The sequence below is a fragment of the Tiliqua scincoides genome, chromosome 10 (genome assembly GCF_035046505.1).
Source record: "Tiliqua scincoides isolate rTilSci1 chromosome 10, rTilSci1.hap2, whole genome shotgun sequence".
Taxonomy (NCBI): Eukaryota; Metazoa; Chordata; class Lepidosauria; order Squamata; family Scincidae; genus Tiliqua; species Tiliqua scincoides.
Window position 1 is genome coordinate 19,565,357 of NC_089830.1, and position 21,517 is coordinate 19,586,873.

Consider the following 21,517-nt stretch of genomic DNA (forward strand, 5'->3'; position numbering starts at 1 on the left):
CTCTCTAGTAGGCTAATACGTTCCTCCTCAACTACATCCCCCAGAATGCACTTCAAGTGCCGTCCAGGAGTCCCTATAGTCCCACCCTAGAACTATATCTCCCAGAATGCACTTCAACTCTCCTCGCAGTTGCATGCTGCGAGTTGTAGTTTTCGCCTCGCGCCGCCACAACGCGCCAGTGCTACCTCGCTTGCTCTCACAAGCCTCCCTCCGGGCTGCAAGGGCGGCCGTTCCCCTCGAGGCCCCGCCCGAGGGGGCGCGCTTTCCCCTCTGACGCCCACCAGCCCCAGCCCCTCCCCCACTCGGGCTCCTGAGGGAACAACCGTTCCAAGACGCCTCCACCATGCCGGAGGGCGGCCTGCGGTGCGAGGCGCCGCCGCGCTGCCTCATGGGGGATGTAGTTCCCGTGAACGGGCTCACCGTTCCTTACAGCAGGAAGCGGGACTCCGTTTCCCGTGGTGCGCAGCGGGCGCTGCAGTGCAGCGCGGCCCGACGGGAGCGGGGGTCCGTGCGGCGGCGCTGCGCCTTTCTCGGCGGCGCGGGGCAGCGGGCGAGGACTCGCGCTCCCAGAGTGCCCCGCGCACGGGCCCGGCTGTGAGGGGACTGTTGTTGTGGCGGCCCGGCCCCCTCGGGCCTCAGTGCTGAAGATGGCGGCGGCTGCGGCGGCAGCGGCGGGCGGGGGAGGCGGCGGGGGCTCCTCCTGGGCCTCGGTGCCGCGCGGCCGCTTCCCGGGCCGGCCGGGCGGCTGCCGCCTGCGGGGCGCCGGGGCCGGGAGCCGCGCGCGGGTGTCGCTGCTGGCGCCGCGGCTGCTGCGCTGGGCCGCCCCCGGGCCGGGCGAGAGGGCCGCCACCCCCGCCCCCGACGCCGCCCTGGGCAGCCTGCTGGGCCTCCGCCGCCGCCTGCGCCGCCTGCACGGCCTGCTGGGCGACAGCAGCGACGACGAGCCGGTGAGAGCCGCCGCCGCCGCCTGACAGGCCTGGCCTGCCCCGTCCCGCGCTCGGAGCTGGCTCTGCGACCAGGAAGTCGGGCTGCCGGGCGTGCAGCTGTCAAGGGGGCTGTGTGTGTGCACTTGGGGGGGAGGGAGTTGCGTGTGCATTTGTCTGGGGGGTGAGGGTTAGGAAGTCAGGGCTGTGTGTATGTGTGTCAAGGGGGATTGTGTGTGTGCAGTTCTGGGCGGGTGCGGGGGGGCTGTGTAGTTTTTGCAGGGAGAGAAGCCTTGCTGCCTCACCCAATGGATCTGGGTACCCCTGCCCTGTGCATTATGCCCCTGTCTGGAGGAAATAGGTCAGATCTGACGTGGGGGGGGGGGGAGAGAGAGAAAGCCTCTTTCCATCCAGTGGGTGGATTTGCTGCCCGCCTGGAGGAAATAGGTCAGATCTGGGTTTTTGGGAGGTGGGGGGCAGAGGAAGCCTCCCTTCATCTAAGGGGTGATGAGGGCACCCCTGCCCTGCAAACCTGCTGCCTGGATGGAGGAAATAGGTTAGATCTAGCGTTGTGGCTCATGGTGATGCCAAGAGAGAGAGGCCCACCCCACAGTATGGAACATTCCCCCCCCCACCTTGCACTCTTCAGTCATGCCTCCTTCACCTGGGAGCAAGCTCTCTTGGGCAATGTGGAGTGGTTTCTGAGCTGAAGACTGAAGGTGCAAGGGGGTTGGCAGGCATGGTCCTTCCCTAGCTGGCTGTCAAATCCACTTGTTCTTTTGTGTCGGCTGCATCAGCCTCTCTGAATTGCACCTACAGTAGTACTCATTTTTTTTCCCCAGGTGTGAAAGGGTAGCCATGGTGAACAGATGCTGCTCTCCTGGGGGGGGGAGTGGCGGCAGAGGAGGGGTTGTCTGGGAGCTGCCATGGTGTTTGGGGACAGCTGTTCTCCTCCTTGTAGATGCTTTAAAAAAAACAAAAACCCACACCTTGCAAGGTGGATATTGCTGGGGAGAAGGGTAGGATCCCTCAGTCCCTGGCTAGGTGGTGGGGGAGGGCGTGGTGTGATCAAACATATGGTGCTTTTGTTTCCTGCCTTGGCCCTGGAAAGCTGATCTTTTTGACAGCCTTTAGTCAGCACTGGGCTGTCTCTTCCTTGATCCTTGAGTCATGTGTTGTGTCCCTGCCTGTGTAATGGTCAAGATTTTGGAGAAAGAGCTTAACTTCAGGGGGGCCTTTGTAGAACTTCCTGCAAAGGCCATGTGATGGCTTCCTCTGCTTATTTGAGCGAAGTGCTCCTAGAAGGTGGAAAGCTACTTTGGAATAGATAGTTCTTAGTCATTAGGGAAGAGGGGTTACTGCACTTGGGGATGAAAGGCTTGAGTTGGCAGAAAGGACTGGCCTGGGTTTTCATTGGTGGGGACACTGGGCATTCAGGCAGCACAGTGGACCCAAGAGAAATACCCTAGAAAGGGATAGCTTGGAGCACCATGACTGGAGATGAAAAGGAGCTAGTTATGGCTGGACCGTGTGCTTATCTTTCACTATCCTGTGCAGATCCCCGCTTGCTTGCAATGAGAGTTAAAAGTTAAGCTTCTGACATTGCACTGCAATGCAGCACGGGTCCCAGCAAACACTGAGAAGCTGAGAGTGAAACTAAGGTAGGAGACACATTCTCGACTGACTGGCTTCACCTTCCTGTGTTGGGACTTTATTTAAGCACAGCTGTTTATTACATGTGGTGTTGGATCTTACTGTAACTATGAGTTAATTTGTGTGTCAGAGAGAGAGAGAGAGAGCCAGGTTTTTTTGTGAATGGATCTCAGCTTGTGTTTCCTATAAAGCTTGGCCATCTTCTTACATTAGTTTTAGAAGTTTGGCTCAAAAATTCAGCAAGTCCTCCAAGAGCCCTTGTTCTTTGCCTCTGTAGTTGTAAGTGATGGGGCATGGATGAGGTTGCTAGCATCTACCTGTTGTGACTAGTAGACGCTGTGACATTGCGCTGTGGGTGTTTCTAACACAGAGTAGTACTTACAGGAAAAGCACTGGTATTTCAGTGGAGTCTTTTCTGGAACTGTTTAATCCATTCTTATATTCCCTTATGTTGTTTCTTGTCCAGGCAGGGCTTATGGGGCCACCTGTGTCAGGAACTATCCAAACATGCTGACATCTCTAGGAGAGGAAATTTGCAAGTGTGTGTATGTCTGGTGCTAAGATGTGGTATGGAAGCTGCAAGGTGTGGAAAAGATCTCATCTGGGTGTAAATCTAACTCTTGAGTTGTATTGCTTCACATGACGGCTAGGGAAGGTCATGTCACTGATTATCTTTACACGCATAGAAATAGATAGTTGGAGACAAAGGTTTGAAGCCTAACCTTCTTCCTGGCATGGTGGTCTTCATTATGGAAGGTATTATTTGTATGTGGGACCAATTCCACCACCTGCAGTCCAATTATAACTACAGAAACCCTGGTCCTCAGGGAGAACTAGGCCCTTGTCTTGTAGGCATACACCAAGAAAGGCTGGTGTGTCTGGCTAAGGGTTCAGGTACTGACCTCAGGTGACAATTGCTAAATTTCAGTCCTTTGGTGGTTATAACTGCCACATGCATGGTCAGAATTGGTGTGAGCATTGGTGTAAAGCCCTGGTCAGGGTTTCCCCAGAGTGAGATGTTTGACTTTTGAAGATGCACTTGGGGTGCTGGTAGGGGAGATGTTTGGGCAATGCCGGAGGTTATATACCTAACAGGGGGAAAGCATCTTGTTCCCAACCTTTAGGAGATCATGGACCACTGAGGTAAAAATTGTAATAATCATGCACTCCATCCAACCCCCTTGCCCCACCCTGGAGGGCCATTCATGGGTGATCCTAAGCGGTACTGCACAATGTACTCATCCTGAGAGGTACTCATTAAAATTACTGAAGGCAGGGTTTTTTGGTTGAGACCATCTGTGGCCCAGAGACCACTGGTTGGGAACCATTGATTCTAGAGTGTGCTCTTCACTTGGGGAGGGGAAACATCATTCCTCATCATGGTAAGCTATCTTCTGCTGAATCAGACCGTGATGCCATCTAGCCTAGTATTGACTGTCAGATGCAACATTTTCTAAGGTTTCAAACAGCGGGCTTTCCTAGTCGTAAATGGAGATGTCAGAAATTGAGCTTCATGTCTTCTGCATGTAAAGTGGGGACTGTCCCACGGAGCTCTTGCCCCTCCCTGGGATGAGGGCCTGGTGGAAGTCAGGTCACATGGGTATTTTCTTGTGATTTAAGCGAAAACCAGGTTTCATGGCTGGATGGAGATGGTTGCTGTTGTCCCTAAGTCGGTATAGACAAGTTCATGAATCTGAGAGGCTCTGGACGTCTTAGCAACATGGTTTTCAAACTGTGTTTCAAGGAGCCTTAATTTAGGCATCCCTTGAATGGAAGATTACTAATGGCATGGAAGTTTTCCTAAAGGAGAGCTTTCCAAATGCTAGTTTTGTAAGATGGACCACAGCAAGGGGGCTGTTAAGTGCATTCTAGGGCATGACTCCAGTTCCCAGGGTAGCATATCCAATGATGTACTTGGATCTAGCAAAGCAGCAGGGAGGCCCAACAGGCATCTTGCATGAGTGGTGTCCATAAAAGTGCACCCCAGTTCTTAAAAATGCACCCCAGAATCCCCTGCAGTATGCAGGTGCTGCTTGGCAGACAAATGGATGTGCAAAGGAAGTTTGGAAGCCACACTGGGCTACTGTGGCAATGGGTATCAGCCACCATGTTTGGGGTACAGGGGACTGGTTTGCTTCCTGATGACTAAGGAGATGTAAACTGGGCATAACAGCTGAGGTTGCTTTTAAAACACCCTCTAATTTACAGGCAGTGCAGAGAAGAGCTGATTCCTTCATCGTGTCTACAGCTGGGCATAAAATCACCGGCTTCTCCAGCAAGTATAGGTAATCCCTGCAGTATATGAGTGTTAAGATGATCTCCTCTCCCTATAAGCAACCAAATATTATTATAACATAGTAGCACTAGTGACGTGTATACACCAGGGCTGGCCAACCCATGGCATGCGTGCCGTTAATAGTGCATGGATACTTTCTAAGTGGCATGCGCAAAGTCTCCATATATTTTTGAAAAACATTTAAATAATTAAAAAGCAAGCTCTGTAGCAATTTATACTTTGCTTGATTTCTTTGTTACTCCTTACACAGTACTCCCCCAAGTTCCTAATGATGTTATGGGCACACTCAGGATTGCCATGCCTACTTTGCTTGATTTGCTCTGTTTGGAAAACGGGGAGAAAGGTGGAAACGAATGAAGGACAGGAGAGAAAGCCAGTAGGATGAATGTTAGTGAGTTGCATTCCACTAACTGGCAGGCCGCTCATTCTCACCTGAGAAGGCCAGATTATTTGAGCGCTGAAGAGGCAAGGGACTGTCATTAGAAGGCAGCACTTGAACTTGAAGGCTCTCTTTCAGTGTTTCTCAATGTTTGTCCTCTGCCGTACCACTTCACATAATCCACCTATTTCAAATACCACGGGAAGTAACTGGTGATGACATAATTGCCCATTACTTCTGGGCTGGGAGGCTAGATGCAACATGACAAACACCAGTAAGAGGCTCAGAGTGGAGGGGAGGGCTTTTTCAAGCATGGAAAAGCATCTTTGGAGCCTCCTACTACTATTTTTTTGGGTTGTGTTCCTGGTCTCACTGTTGGGTGGCAGGTATCTGGGGGTCTGGAGTATCTCCAGACACCACCTCAAGTACCAGTGGTGGTACCCATACCACTGGTTGAGGAACACCGCTTTATTTAGCTACGGTAGTAAATGCTAAAGATGGCATTAAGAAGGAGTGGCACATTCAAGATTCTCTACATAAAAGTGGCACGTGGCATGCTGCAGGTTGGCCACCCTTTCTTTGGTATACACATATGTTTCCTTTTATTGCTCACAGAAGCTCTTGAGGAGCAAATTTCAGTTTCTGTCACTGGTAGACCATTGTCTCTCACTCTCAGCAGTTAGAGAACTTAGTGACACCAGTGGTGTAGTGCCAGTGTAAATTTAGTCCTTATACTGCTGTACACTGTGATGTTTTCTTACTATTAGTAATGTGTGATCCTATTTTCTTCTCTGGTGCATGCAAGAAGAATTGTGGAACTGCACTTAAATGTGTGTCACAAATCCACAGGGTGGCTGTACAATCTCAGGTTAGCAACTTGCTTGTTTTGCTGCAGAGAAAAATTCCACACTGGTTTAGCTGTGCCTGAGGAAGCTTTGACCAGGGTTTTTGGTGCTGTGAGAATTTGGGCTGCTGTGTCAGCTCCCTGTCTCTTTCTGGTGACACCCCATGCCACCCCAGCACTTCAGTCTCTGTGCCATTACACTTTCCATAAGCTTTCTGCTTGCTCTGTGTTTACCAAAGTCCCCACCAGCATTTTTTGAAAGCCTAAATCTTGAAAGCAAGTAAATTAGGTACTTGGAATTGGACCTGTATCTCTGCAGTCTTGCAAATCTTGCATTGAAAGGTGGTAGCCCACAGAAATTTTGCTGGCCAAGCTCTCCATACATACATTTGTTGACCAGTTGGGGCATGTCAGTGGCTAAAAGGACAGGGGAAGTAAATGCATCTAATGGAAATTCTGCCTGGTCTCGTTGGGGGAAATTTTTTACCTGCCTCAGGTCACCAGCCAAGTGGTTATTCACACACCTATTGAGGCATCCATGGAGCAAAATTTGGATGGGATCTTTAGTCACAGCCTCCTATGTTGTGTTAGTAAGAATTACTGTGATGCTTGTAGTGTGACATTCGCTGTTGGAAGGCAGTATACCAGCAGCATTCTAACTAGTGGAAGAAGTGATTGACCATGTGAAGTTGAAACCAGTGTAGATTCCATTCTTCCTCATAGGGAGTGTGTGTTCTTGCTCTGGTTACTGTGCTTATTAGAGACGGGCAACAGACACCTGGGAATTCTCAATCAACTCTCCCTTTTTCTTTCCTGTACTAAGCTGAAATGAAAGATGCTAAAGAACTGGAATCTCTTGGAAAACATCTGCCAGACTATACCAGTAGTGACTCGCTGACACGCATAGACCTGCGGTTCCCAGAATTTTTAGCATGGGGACCCACCTAAAATAAAGTTTCACTTTACGAGCTGCTCAAGCCTCTGTGTCTATAATGGTGACTGGGCAGCAGTGCTCCCCCCAAGTAGCAGGTTGTTTAACCCTTGATGTATGTGGCTTAATCTGCCTTGTCAATTTTGCTGATAAGAATTGGGTTGTAACCTACTGGTGTGCCATGGACCCACAGTTTGGGTACCACTGATCTAGACAGAGCCCCTTTACCTCTGTATTCCTCCCTCCTATTTTTCCTACTGTCTGTGTCTTCTCTTTCCTTAAAATGGATAGCTAAGGTGTCTCTAAATTTCAGTTTTAGGCTTGAGATGTTAATTAATTAATTAATTAATTAATTAATTAATTAATTAATTAGATTTGTATTCTGCCTTTCTCCCCAAAGGGCACCCAAGGCAGCTAACAAGGCGGTTTTTCTATGAGTCACACCGTTTCCATCTCAGATTTTCTAGTATAAAAAGCATGAGTAAATTGAAGATTTAAAAAAACTGTATTTGCCTCTCTAAGGGTCACAGGTTCATTTTCTTGCCCTTCCTTAGACCTCATCCAAATGTTTATTTGCAGGCATTGAGCAATCTGGGCTAGCTCAGGTATACATTTAACATAAGAAGAGCCCCGCTGGATCAAGCCAAAGACCCATCTAGTCCAGCTTCTGGTATAGTGGCCCACCAGATGTCTCAGGGAGCACAACAGGAGACCTATATCCTGTTGCCACTTGCTTGTGCGTGGCATTCTGAGGTAACCTATTTCTAAAACCAGGAGGTTGCATGTACTAATCAAGGCATGTGATGGACTCTTCCTCCATAAATCGACCCAATCCCCTTTTAAGGGCATCTAGACCATCACCACATCCTGTGACAAAGAATTCCACAGATTTGGGTGATAGTTTCTTTGAAAGTATTTTTGTGTAATCTCTGAAGTGTTGCTTTTGCATCAGGATAGAGGCTTTCTTCCTGGCATGCCAGTTGGGCATGGGCAAGGAGACCTCGTGCATCGATGTGCTCAAATATGTGGTGCCCTTGTGCATTCTGAGGCTGCCGAGTCACATGACCATGGTAGCGCATGTCCCACAAGCAATGAAGCGTCTAATTTTAACTGCATAACTGGCGGTGTGTACACTACGTTAATGGTCACCTGCTTAAAAAAAGATTGCTCAGATAATCATTGGCTTGAGTTGATTGAGAGAGGAAACCTGCAAACATTTACAGTATATGGAAAAATCAATTCTAAGTGGGGGATGGGAAGCATTCTTGTTTTTAGATAATACATGCATGTTTCTTATTGAGCATCCTGGAAGGAATCCTCCTTCCTCATAGGAGGAAATATCTCTTTTAAGATGGCCCTTGACACCAACAGTTTTTATACTATACTATGAATAATTAACAGTAATCAAACATATACTATATTTCTTGGGACACAGGGTTTTGTCTGTTTAAAATATGGTTACCAAATGCAGCCACAGGAGGCAGTGTGAAGGAGAACATGCATCTGTCTGCTGCCCAGTTCCTAAGTACCATCAGGTGGGGATATCTGATGGACACATGTATGCTCTTTGCAAAGCCTGGGAGTGCTCCATTGGGGACCTAGAGCCCACCCAAAAACTGCCACTGTCAGGATCTGCCCCACTGCAGCATTGTTCCCAAGACAAGTGCTTCGTCATTCCCCATAGGAATTAATTACCACTGAATAAGAGAAATAGGTAAGATCCTTGCTAATATCATTGCCCCAAAATTTCTCCCTTGCCCAAGTGCCTTAGAACTGAGCCTGCTCTGAACAACACAGTCTTACCCTTGTTCCTGCTTCTTGGATGCACAAAGTGTGATGGAATATTGAGAACTGGCTTTTTTGTAGTTATTATGGAACAGTCAATGTGCTTTACAATCTTATCCTTGTAAACAGTTTATAAAATAGATTGCTGCTATTCCTTATCTGTAAAAGAGAAAAAAAAACTAATGGCCTCACCTTGTGGTGAGGGCCTGTAGCGGAACACAGGTATGATTGCGAGTCCAGGCCCTGCATTGTGTTAGCTCAGCCATGCTCAGAGTTTTAGGGCCCAACCGAGAGTTCTTTCTCAGGTCACTTTCTGTGTCAAGCAAGGTTTTAACTTCCTGGCTGTTGCTCTGAAGTAAAGCACTAGTTCATGGTGTCTTTTTACTTGATCCCAATTCTATGGTAGAAATAAAAGAGGAAAGTACTGAGAATATTTTTCCAGCATAACAAATAATTTGCAATGCTGAATGAAGTTGATTCCTTTTGCACTCCAGTACAGCTGTACCAGGTGCACAGATGAGCAGAATGGGGGAAGTGTTGCTCAATAGCTATGTGCACCTTGCTAGGGTTGATTGCTTGCTGTGTCTGAATGATAGCTTACTTTGGTAACACCAAAAATAAGAACAACTTGTATAACTACTGTAGTACCTGTCAGTAACGCTTCTCCTTTCCCACACATAATCAGGAGCAGCTGCATTGAAATGTAGAAGAGGCTGAGTTGTAATTCAGAAATGTTTGAGCAATGTTCAAAATTGTAGCTATAAATGTAAGAAACTACTGCAGTCCATAAAGAATCAGAACTATAATCCACAGCACAGCAAAGATTAAGAATCTCTTGCTTTCCTTATTTTCCTCCAGAAGCCATTGTGTCTGTACTTTAATGGACAAACAAGTACATGTGCTTTTGCTGACATCTGTTACCCAGAGATTGGGCAGCAATACTTTACAGTGACCGTTCTTTTTGACCCATCAGGGTTATTCAAACGGGGGTGGCGAGAGCTGTGGATATCTCCAGAGCTCTCTGTTTGCTGAGGCCCATTCTAACGTCGACTTTCCCTTTCAGAAGAGAGGTTCTGCGCTCCCAAGACTCTTGCCTCCATATTGGAGAACAAATCCAGAATGTGCTATGTATGTTTCAGATCTATGGCCCCAAGAGCTTACTGTTCCCAACAGATGGGACCCTCCCTTGTGTGTCAATATATTTGGCAAAATGGTGCACACATGTAGGCCTTCGTGCAGAATGTAATAGTTGGCTACAGCATGCCTTCCCTCTGTGCACAGTGTGTCAGTGGTGGGCAGTCCCTGTACATTTTAGATGTAAGACTTTCCCTACAGTATTCATGTGTGACAATTGTGGCAGGTCTGGGCCCCTGTTTCTTTGTATATTGCAGGGGAAACTAAACATTTTGACATGAGTGTGCCCTTTCAAGGGGCAGCTGTGGACTTTGGTGGATCTCAATCCAATATAAAGTGCATTGAATAGCTAATTTTGAGCTCTTTGGGTGCTTTGAATTGTATTCAAAGTAACCTGAATAGCACAGAATAGCTCTATTAAGGCCTTGCTCCTTAAGGTATTTCCATTACATATATATTTATATGTAAATATGGAAGTATGCCCCCTTTCTTCCCCTTCCCAGAGGTCATGTGGAGGCATCTCAGAATTGTCCCTTATGTGGTGATATAAAGAAAAGCTGTACCAAAGACGACAAGTATATCTGTGTTCAGGTCTCCTCTAACATTTTCATTTTTACTTTGGGGTAACTGCAGAGTGCCCCACTCTGTTTACTTGGAGTGGGATATAAGTCTTGCCCTCTTGATTCCCTGGTTTTGGAAAGAAGGTGACCAGAGGCAGAACCTTTCCGTTGGTGGCCCATCTTCTTTGCAATTCCCTCTCCAGGGGCTCTTACTTGGCACATTCTGCTAGCCAGTTCAAGACTTCTCTATTCTCCCCAACTTCTAATGAATGATTATCTGTGCTTCTGCATTTGCTGCTTGGCTGCTTTTATTTTTGTTTTTGTTTTGTTACGTTATTTGGTAACAAAAGAAGGAATGGAAATAATGTAATTTAAAAAAAAAAATTTGTATTGAGATACACAGCCCAACCTCACTGTTCCATTTTCTCCTGTCCTGTCTTCAGTTCCTCTTAAGTAAAAATAAAAATGTTTGGAGATGCCAAGATGGTTCACTCATAATTCCTCTGTTTTGCCTCTCCATCCTCCAACACCCTTGCATCTGGTGCTTTTGAAGTATTATTATTCTCTCTGGAATGACCAAGAGGTGTCATGGAAGCAGTGAGAAAGGTGTTTAGAAGTAACTAGCATTTTTTTTTGCTCACTTGTGTGCCCTAGCTCTTCCACCTAGAACAGTGGTTTCCAACCTTTTTAGCTCTGGGACCCACTTTTTAGGTGTGACAACCTATTGGGACCCCCCCCCATCAGAAGTGATGTCATCAAAGGGTTGGAAGTGATGTTATTAAGTACGGTGATGTCATTGTTTTAATATATCATACTTTTTAAATAAATCACATGTACTCGTGGGTGAATCAATATGTGGAAACACCTTGAAATTTTTTAAATAGCTTAGCTATCTGATCAGCAAAACCATGTATGTTTAGATTTTCTGGGGAGAGTTCAGCCTTTTTGCATGATTTCCATAGGAATTAATACTCTGCACCCAGAAGAGTGCCTGAAAAAGCTTGTATGTAGACCTCCATACGTTACCAAATGCAACATTTGCTTTCAAGTATGTGGAAACACCTTGAAATGTTTTCAAAAACGTATTTCTCTGTTTGCAAGTTCCCTGAAAATGTTGCAGAAATAAACTTTTTATGTTGCACAGGCACATCTACAGTAGTGAATGGGGTTCTCTGAGATCCCCTGAAAATCAGCTCGCAACCCCCCCCCCAAACTGGGTTAGGAACCACTGACATAGAAAAGAGCTGAAGTGTGTTTAAACCAATAAGCTTTTGGTGAGAATCAATCAATCAACAGTATTTATATACCGCTTTTCAACTAAAAGTTCACAAAGCGGTTTACAGAGAAAAAAACAAATAAAAATCCAGGTTATTAGGAATCCAGGTTATTAGGAAGAAAAGAGGACTCATCATGGCTATGATGACACATAAACCAGGCCACACACCCTTCTGCCCCAGATTAACAGAAGGTGAACATTAAAGAACCATCCACATAGAAGAGAATTTACAACTTGCTTCTGTGTCTCCACCTCTTCCTCCCTCCCAGCGGTTTTAAGATATCCAGAAGGGAAGGGTGGAAAATACTTGAGAACTCCACGCAAAACTAAAAAATGAGTGGAGTGGAAAAACGGCCCCATGCCACATTATAGTATTCTCAAACGATGATGTGTTCAGGGCTCATTAGGTAGCATTGCTTCACTGTGCAGACTTTGTGCATGTGTGTGAGAGAAACCAAAGGTCTGATATAGAAAGTGTAGTGGCCACCTGGATATGTGGAACGCTCATGTTTTTGCACATTTGGGGCCCACAAGTCTGTCCTAGCCCAACGTCCGCAAATGCCTTTTGAATCCAGGGCATCTGATGATAATATGGTTGATTTTAGATGAACCTCTAAATAACTGCAGGGTGCAACAATAAAGTGCTTGAAGTTGCTGTGGAATGCCACCAGTGAAGGTCATGGGGAAGTTCTCCTTGCAGCAGCAGGGGAAGAGCATCAAAGAAACAGAGAGGGAATTTTTTTTTGGTGGTGGGGGTGCTCTGGGGAATCTTTCCATTACCATTGCATCCAGCCTGTTGTTCTGGGAAGCAACATAGACTGGTATGGTGGGTTTGTGCTCAGAGGTGGGAAGGAGGTGTACTGGTAGTGTGTGGTTGCAGAGGACTGGGACTTTGGCAAGAGCAAGGGAATTTCTTCTATCTTTTTTCATTTCTGCATATGTATTGTTAACCTGGACAAAGGCGAACTGCGAGGGTCAACTTACCTTCCATTTATATTGAGCAGTTCCATTCAGGGCATACCATGAAGAAGGCAGGGGGCATGATGATTTAGATTTGATTCTCTTCTTTTGTGACTCCTGCCACATCATCTCCTACACCTTGCCATCCTCTCCTCCAAGGTGTCTACCAGTTTGCTGGCTAAGTAGTTCCCTCCCCTCACCTGTGACAGGTTTGTTACTTTTTCTGAAGCTTTCCTCCTCTGCAGGGGGAAAAACAGAAAAGTAGAGCCCTGCTGGATCAGGCCGTCTAGGCCAGCATCTTGCTTTCATTTGTGGCTGGGAGATCATTTGGAAGCCCCCCCCCCCATTGCAGGTTCCCAACAGACTTAATAGACTTCCTTTATGAATGTTTATTATCCTGCTTTAAAGCCACCGGCCATCATTGCCTCTTGTGGTCTGTTCTGGGTAAAGGGCACTGCCTGATAGGACACAAGTGCCTTTCCTTTGTGACCCTGATTCCCCCCTCTCTCTCATCTGGCAGGAGGTGTTCCTAGGCTTTCCTTCGGAGGATGACACAGCTCAGAGTTCATTGCGGGCAGCTTTACGCTCAAAAAGAGGTAAGGGGCTTATTGTGGGTGTTGCTGCATTGTTTGGATTCTGCTGGGTGTATGTAGGGGTGGCCTGAGTATCCTTGAGCGACCTCTGTCTGAGCAGTGGTGTCATGAAAGAATAGCACATAAAAGTTCAGGCAAGAAATTCTGGTGAAGCAGACAAAAGTTGGTTGGCTTAAAATAAAATTTATGCGCACACAGCTAAAAACCTGTCTGAAGACCGGTTTTTGGGGGGGGGGGGAATTGAAGAAAATTGTGTCATTTTACAAGTTTTGAAAGAGTTATCAAAGGCATGTACTGAGCTCTGTTTTCTTGAAAGTTGTACTACTGCCACTTCAAAGGGATAACTTGGGACGGCAATAAGCATTGTGACTCTCCAGCATTCTGCACCGGTGTGTTGCTTCTTAATAATTATTATGCTGCAACCCTGGTCCACAAATAAGTAGTTTCTCTGGTGGCTTGTATTAGAACCTGTTTGGGGAATGTAGTCGCTGGGCACCCTCCAAGGATAGCTGGGCATGGCTCTTTTTTCCCTTGTTTTCTCTCCTCCACCCATCTGTCAGGCTCTTTCTCTTTTTGTCTAAGAGTCTGGTGTTTAATATGACTCCTAATTCTTTTAATCCCTTTTGTCATGTCATTTGACTGAGCTCATTTGGGTTGGGTGCGGATTTCATGGCTCTCGACCAGATACGGAGTTTCCCTTTTCCCTTTGTTCCCAGCAGTACCTTCTTGCCTGTTTATTGTGGCAATAAACCAAAGAATTTCGAATTGATTTCATTTAATGAGGTGGTTCTTGAACCTTTTAGCACTGGGACCCACTTCAGAATGACAGTCTGTCGGGAGCCACTGGAAGTGATGACATTAATCTGGAAGTGATGTCATGGTTGAAAGTAACATAATCAATTTAGGCTTCAAATCTAAACGACAGTAAGCCAAAGTTCCCATTGCACAGTGCACTTGTGCTGTTATTTTGCATAGCTCGAACTTCAAACATTCTAGCTTGGAAGTCAAAGCAGAATGCATATTTGGATCCTTGTTCAATCACACAGCCCCTCACAGCCCTTGGCAGTATCCTATCTTCTCAGCTATTCAGGGCAAAGCACCATGCCTCCCTCCCACCAGAAGCCCACCCTGCCCAGCAGCTCTGTACCCTGTATTTTCAGCTCTGTATTTTCAATGGCAACTGAGCTAGGTGCTATGCAACCCACCTGAAATTGTAACCCATCTAGTGGGTCCCAACTTACAGTTTGAAAAATGCTGACCTAATGCCTCCTAACCAACAAATTAAGTTTAAGGGTGCATCTATACTGTGAATTTAGCCTAGGTGTCTTCATGGGCTACTGAAGGGTGGTTACAGTTCCAGATTTTGCTGGGGGGGGGGGGATCCTAGGAACATAGTGCCTGGGAATTGGATGTCAGACACTTGGCAAAGCCAGCCTGGTTGCTCTGTTGTTGTGGCGGGGAGGGGGGTTTACATCTTTTAAATAAATTAATTCTCCATTTAGTTACAGCAGCGGCAGTGAGGTTTTGGAAGGAGAACTCTCACCTGTGCCCAAGCTGGTTAGATTTCCCAGCAGGGACTGTTGATGATGCCCAGCCAAGAAAGCTAACAGGGCAGCAGAGAGCCAGCAGTTTTTTCTTCACTGCAACAGCTGTGAGTGCCAGGTGGATTTGTGTCTGCTGCCAGCTTCCCTCCTTGTAAGCTTTCCCAGTGGACCTTTCGCCCTGGCTGGCTCACTGGGCTATGTTGGGAAGTGACTGCAGCAGCACATGATAAGCTTCCCCATGAGGCCTGACTTATCAGGCAGTGGTGCGGAGCAGTGGTAGCAACAGGCCCCTATTGCCTCAGGGCTTGACCAGATGTGGTATTGAGTGCACATGGGCCCCCAGCTCATGCCCCACCTGTGACACTGCCCCTCCCGAGGTGAATGTGAGAACCACAGTTAATCAACATGTTCCGTTCATTGCTAGAAGGGGGCGTTATCTTAAATGTTCCTTTGTTTTCCTGTCCAGCAGGGTGCTGTGGGGGCTGACTCTCTAGATCAGTGTTTTTCAACCGCTGTGCTGTGGCACACTAGTGTGCCGTGAGGCAGCCTCAGGTGTGCCGCCGGGCCAGAGGAGGCAGGCAGCAGCCTCAGGTAGAGAAGGAGCAGCTGTGGCTGAGCAAGAGGAAGGCTGCAACCTGATCCTCATTTACCTGGGAGTAAGCCCCGTTGACTGTTATGGGGCTTACTTCTGAGTAGACATGCCTAGGATTGGGTATCAAGTCGGTTGTTTGCCCTGCGTGCTGAGTGGGCAGTGGGAGAAGCCAGAGGAGGTCTGGGCAGAGTGAGTGAGTGAGAACGAGGGAGCCAGGGACAGGCAAGCAGGTATGAACGAGTCTGCTGAGGCCAGCAGCCTAAGAATGGGCTGGCTGAGGGTCCACAAAAGTCCCTTCTCCTTTCCACAGTTGCCTGCAGCTCCCCAACACAACCCTCCCTGCCTTGCCTTTGCCTTTCAGAGGAAGGGCACTGGGCCACAATCCTATCCACACTTTCCTGGGAGTAAGCCCCATTGACTATAATTGGACTTACTTCTGAGTAGACATGCCTGGGCTGGGCTCCACTTTCCTGGGAGTAAGCCCCATTGACTTTAATGGGACTTATTTCTGAGTAGACATGCCTGAGCTGGGCTGGGCTCTCAGGTTCCTCTCCAACCCCACTTTCCTGGGAATAAGCCCCATTGACTATAATGGGACTTACTTCTGAGTAGACATGCCTAGGATTGGGCTTTTGGTCACACTTTTTTCTGAAATACAGGAGCAGGCAATGGGGGGGGGGGAGAATGTGAGGCAAGTGATTCTGGACCTTTGGAAGGTGCAGACAAGTGAGGGGAGGGACAGTAGGAGAGGTGCTAACTGCAATTATGAGAGGGGGGAATGTGCCTGAGGGAGGGGGTGGGGTGTGGGGAGAGGAGGAGAGAGAAGTGCCAGTTGCCTACTCCTGTATTTGAGAAAAAAGAGTGCAACCAAAAGCCCACTCCTAGGCATGTCTACTCAAAAGTAAGTCCCACAGGCACATTCCCCCCAATATCCCCTCTAGTCTTTGGCTGCAATCCTGACCACACTTTCCCGAGAGTAAGCCCCATTGAACAAAATAGGACTTACTTTTGAGTAGACGTGGTTAGGATTGTACCCTTTGTCATGTAATGATTTAATTGTATGTATGATATTAATTAAAAATTAATTGCAATGTAGTAATTTAATGTACGGTAAGTAAAAAAACTGAGAGTGTGCCTTGACAATTTTAGTGCCTTGACAGTGTGCCATGAGCTGAAAAAGGTTGAAAATGGCTGCTCTAGATGTACATGCATACTTGATCTGGCATATATAGGCTAATACATGGTCACCTAGAGGCAACAACTGCTTATCATAGGTGATTGTGCCAAGTGTCTGATTATACTGGACAGTGCAGTTTGCCTCTGAAATGAAAATAGCTCACCTTTACTAATTTCAGTGCACTGAACATGAAAATGATGATGAAAACTGTCGATTGGTTCCAGTTTAGGAGGTGCATAGTACATTGCAGACATAGGTGGTGGGAAAGTAATTGACATTTACCAGTACACACCTATGGAACTATCTATTGTGGATCCCTCACAAACTATAGCCAGTTTTGATTTTCATTGTTGTTGTATTCTTGTTCAGCACCTCGAGATCTACAAAAAATGACCATTGGGGGGGGCGCAATCATAAAATTTTCATAAAAAATTTGTTGTCCACTGTTACCAGATTTTATTGATAGCAGTCTTGCAAGTGAGTACAGTCCGCCCTTTTTGTCTGCAGGGGATCCGTTCTGGAACCCTCCGTGGATTCACAAATCTGCAGCCATTTCCAGTTTGATGAACAAACCAGAAGTGGCTTCCCTCCAGTATCCATGGCATCCACTGTGAGTCGGATCCTCATATGCTGGATCTGGGGGTACACTCTGCATATACTGAGCAACCTTTATCTTTGTGGAGGAGCATTTTATCAGCATGGCACAGATGTGCTGGTGCTTTTAAGCTTGAAAACAGTTTGGAACACCATGACTGCTTTCTGCAACTGTGGTGGAGGTGCTTCCTCAGTAAAGACTTCCTTCTGTTTCTACAGGTGCAGCTCTGCCAGCCCGTGGCAGGAAGAAGAAGGTGTTCGCTGAGGACACCGTTTCCAAACGGCTGGCCAAGCTGAAGTCTGCAGAGTCTCAGCAGGAGCGTATGGTGAAGGTTTTGGCTGAGCTGCTTCAGGGGGCCAAGGGCTCTCCAGCCAGGCTGGAAAAGCTGCCAGCAGCTGGTTCCAAAGCAGGCAGGATGCTTCCTGAGCAGACTAAAACAGCCCCAGAGGCTGGTGATTCCATAAAGCCCACAGGCCTTCCTGCCCTTCCACCACCAGTGGAGCAGAGTCCCCACTCCACTGCATCACCCAGGCCACGAGGCCGACCCCGGGGCTCCTTCACAAAGAGGTCCACAGCAAGACCCAGGCCTCCTTGCCAAAGTGTCAAAGCTCCACCCTCTACCCGAGAGTCTGACAGCAGCACTCAGCCTCCCTCACCATGCCAAGTTGTCTGTCCACCCACCCCGCCCCTCGAACCTTCGAAGAAGCCCCCCCTCATCCTGAAATTCTTTTCTAAGTCCAGCCGGCACAAGTCTGGCCAGTTGGTGGTTACCCATGTCCGACTCAAGGGCCCTGGCCACAGGCGAGGTCGCAAAAGGAAGTGGAGCGTTGTGCCGAAGCGGAAAGGCTCCCCTGTTCCTTCCCAATCGGTGTCTGAATCTGAAGCCCCTTTACCAGAGCTGGATGCATCTGTCCCGGAGCCAGAACAGAAAGAGAGTGCTCCGGAATCTGCTTCGGAGTTGCAGCCGGAAGTTCGTGTTCCAGAGCCACAGCCAGAACTTCCTGCTCAAGAGCCAGAGCTGCCACCAGAGTCTTCTGCCCTGGAGTCAGAGGCCTCTGAGCCAGAGGCTCCAAAGCCAGGAGAGGGTACCACTGCCCCTCCTAGCAGCTGCAGCACTCCACCCTGGAAGCCAGGACAACAGCAGCTCCCATCCCAGACCAATGGGACTGGAGTTTCTTCAGAAGAGGGGTTTTCAAGTATTTCCTTTTCCACCCGGGCACAGAGTTCCAAGCGGGGTCGCGGCCGACCACCTCTCACCCCAACCCAGCGAGCCCAGCGCATGGCTACCCAGCAGCTGCCGACCAAAACCAGAGAGGAGACTTTGGTGGCTGCTCAGCAGTCTGGCAGCTCTGGCCCTGAGGAGATACCTGCTCACAAGGCCACCTTCCTGAAGAACATCCGTCAGTTCATCATGCCCGTGGTGAGTGCCCGCTCATCACGCCTCATCCGAACCCCCCGTCGCTTTATGGATGAGATTCCACAGAAGGCGATCAAGGGAACAGAAAGCTGTGCCCCTGAAGGGCCTTGTCCAGACAAGCAAGAGATCCCCATGTCCCCAGTGCAGGCAGCCCCCCTGCAGCCAACTCCACCACCCTCTAGCATTCCTGACAAAGGTACCTCAAAGACCACATCACCTCCGCCTTCCCCGAGTGTGCCCCATATAATTCCTTCCTCTCCTGTCCTGCCCGAGAAGCGCCGTTCGATCCTTAGGGAGCCCACCTTTCACTGGACCTCACTAAGCCCCACTTCATCCCCCAAAGATACGGGCAAGGGCCTCTTCCATTCTTCTAGCGAAGAGTCACCTCCTGTGCCCAGTACTCCAGTCCCTGTACTGCCACCTGCAACCAAGCGGACACCTCTGTTGCGGGCCCCGCAGTTCACGCCCAGCGAGGCACACCTTAAGATATATGAATCACTAACCATGTCCCCTGAGGAGTCTGAGCTGGTCTCTGCTTCTCCTGAAATCAGGAGGAACTCCCGAGCACCTCAACAGGAGGTAGCCACACTCCCTTTTGAGCCGATGATGACCCGCAGCAGCAAGAGGCTGTTGGGAAGGACAAACCACCTTGCCTTGCCTCTCTTCACGGAGGCCCCTCCATCACTTGGCTCCCAGGGCAAAGAGCTCATCACCATGGAGGATGTCAACTCTCCTGGTGTGGTGCACAAGCTGGCCATCCGAAAGGTGCTGCCGCCTCCTCAAGTGGAGGAGGAGGAGACGGCAGCCAATAGCTCAGAGAGCGAGGTGGACACAGCTACCCCGCACGCAGAGGAAACCAAGCCAACTCCAGAGGAGCCGAAGCCCATCATCACCCAACTTTCAAGCATGGATAAAGTCTACAGTCTGCTCACGCGTGCCAAGGTGCAGCTCTTCAAGATTGACCAGCAGAAACAATTCAAATTCACTCCGGTAAGAGAAGCCCTGGAAAGGAGATGGGGGGGGGGAGATCTGGGCATGGGTGGGTCTTAGAAAGCGATGAAATGCAGAAGAAAATCTAGATAGCCTTTGGAACCTCTGTTGACACCCACTGCTGTTTGGGGTTTTCTCAGCCCCAGTGGCCCTCAACAGTACTGGAGCATTGTTTATCTGGAGGAGCTGTGCTGAACAAAAATTGACACTGCATAAGTGTCCACACAAGTCATCCATTCAATTTAAAGTTGTTCGCTTTGCAAGTGAAGAGCCTGAAGTATTTGGGGGCCAGTTGAATAAATTGCTTGATTTTCGCTGCTGGTCACTTCAGTGCCTGGTGCAACATCTGTGCACCCAGGAAGATTCTGTTATTAAAAAAATGAATCAATGCTTTAACTTGACAGACGCAAAGTGAACCTGACCCCACACAGCTCAGGCAGATGCTTTCAGTGAGACAGTAAACCTGTGTCTTGGTTGGGCCACTTCAGATTCCAGGTGGGGCATCATCTGATGGGCAGTTTGAATTGTTCTTTTCTCATAGGCAAATTGTATTTTTGGGTGAAGGCATAACTAGAACTCTCCTTCCTGATATGCTGCTTAGGTATGTGCAGGGATTTCTTCTGTACATTGTCATGAAGGCCCCACCTTCAGTCGGCGAACAGCCCAAAGGCACAGGTTCACCCTCTCAGGGAGGATTAGACTTAAGTTACAGTGATCTGTACAGAACTCTTGCAATGGGGAAGGAAAGACCTCTATGGCAAAATAAAATTTAAGCAAGTTTGCAGAATAGATTGTAAAGAAGCAAACACATTTTATCAATGTATTTATTTATTAGGTGTATTTACCTTGCTCATCTTCCTAGAAGCTCAGGGCAGTGCACGCTCCCCCTTCCCTTTATCCTCACAACCCTATGGGGTAGGGCAACCCAGAGTTTTGAACCCAGGTCTCTCCTGGTTATTGTCTAACTCTCTTGGTCTCTGCACCACACTCACACCCCCAGGTTGGGCATCCTCTGTACAAAAGTAATGTGGTTCTGTGCAAGGTGAACAGTTACAATTTAGCGGGAATGCAAATTAAATGCATTTGGGTGAGGAGCTTGTTTTCCTTAACTCCACATCTACTTCTCAGAAAGAGGATCTGAGAGCTTATGCGGGGCACTGGAGATCTTTTCTCTGGCTGCTGCAAAATGGCTCGGCCTCTCTCTTCCCTATCACACACCTGTGTGCACCTAAATGTTGAAATAAGTGAGACAAATTAGTTGGGATGTACCTAAGTACCATTCATTTCAGTGGGCCTTTTTCATTCTACTGTTCTTGGGATTAACCTTTCTGTTTTAGTCTCTGGTCTCCTTCATTTACTAATTCTAGAGCAGGGGTCTCCAAACCCTGGCCCGGGGGCCAGATGCGGCCCGCAGTGAGACTCTGTCCGGCCCGCGGCCAGCCTCTTGTCCCCTGAAAGAGGACTGAACACTTGACTGAAAAGGACCAGAGCTGTGCTCTGATTGCATCTGGAAGGTGTTCTGAGTGTCAGAGAGGCTGAGTGAATGAGCCCACTCATTCATTTATTCATTCATCTAAGTTCCATCTCTAATTTATTTATATTTTATATTTAAATTTTTTTCCGGCCCTCAGCACTGCCCCAGATATTTCATGCGGCCCTCTGGCCAAAACGTTTGGAGACCCCTGTTCTAGAGGTTCTGGAGTTGTGTGTCTAATGCCCCCCCATCCTAATTTAAGCTTGCAAATAGAATTGAAATTGAAAGTCTTTTTTGGGGGGGGGGGTGAAAGGCTGAGATGTGATCCCCAGGATCGCACTGCTGCTGGGTATGAAAGGAGGATTTGAACTTGCGTTTCACAGTGCTAGCCTCT

The 21,517-nt window shown here is 48.1% G+C and overlaps 1 protein-coding gene across 1 annotated transcript in view; it reads left to right on the forward strand.

Annotated features, from left to right (window-relative positions):
* The first annotated feature begins 888 nt into the window (after positions 1–888).
* Positions 889–21,517, forward strand: part of KMT2B (lysine methyltransferase 2B) — a 57,284-nt gene continuing 36,655 nt past the window's right edge. Inside the window, exons 1-3 of the mRNA XM_066638416.1 lie at positions 889–947; positions 13,262–13,337; positions 17,461–19,649. Of these exons, the coding sequence (XP_066494513.1) occupies positions 17,565–19,649 (2,085 nt within the window). The 5' untranslated portion in view covers positions 889–947; positions 13,262–13,337; positions 17,461–17,564. The remainder of the gene's footprint in view (positions 948–13,261; positions 13,338–17,460; positions 19,650–21,517) is intronic.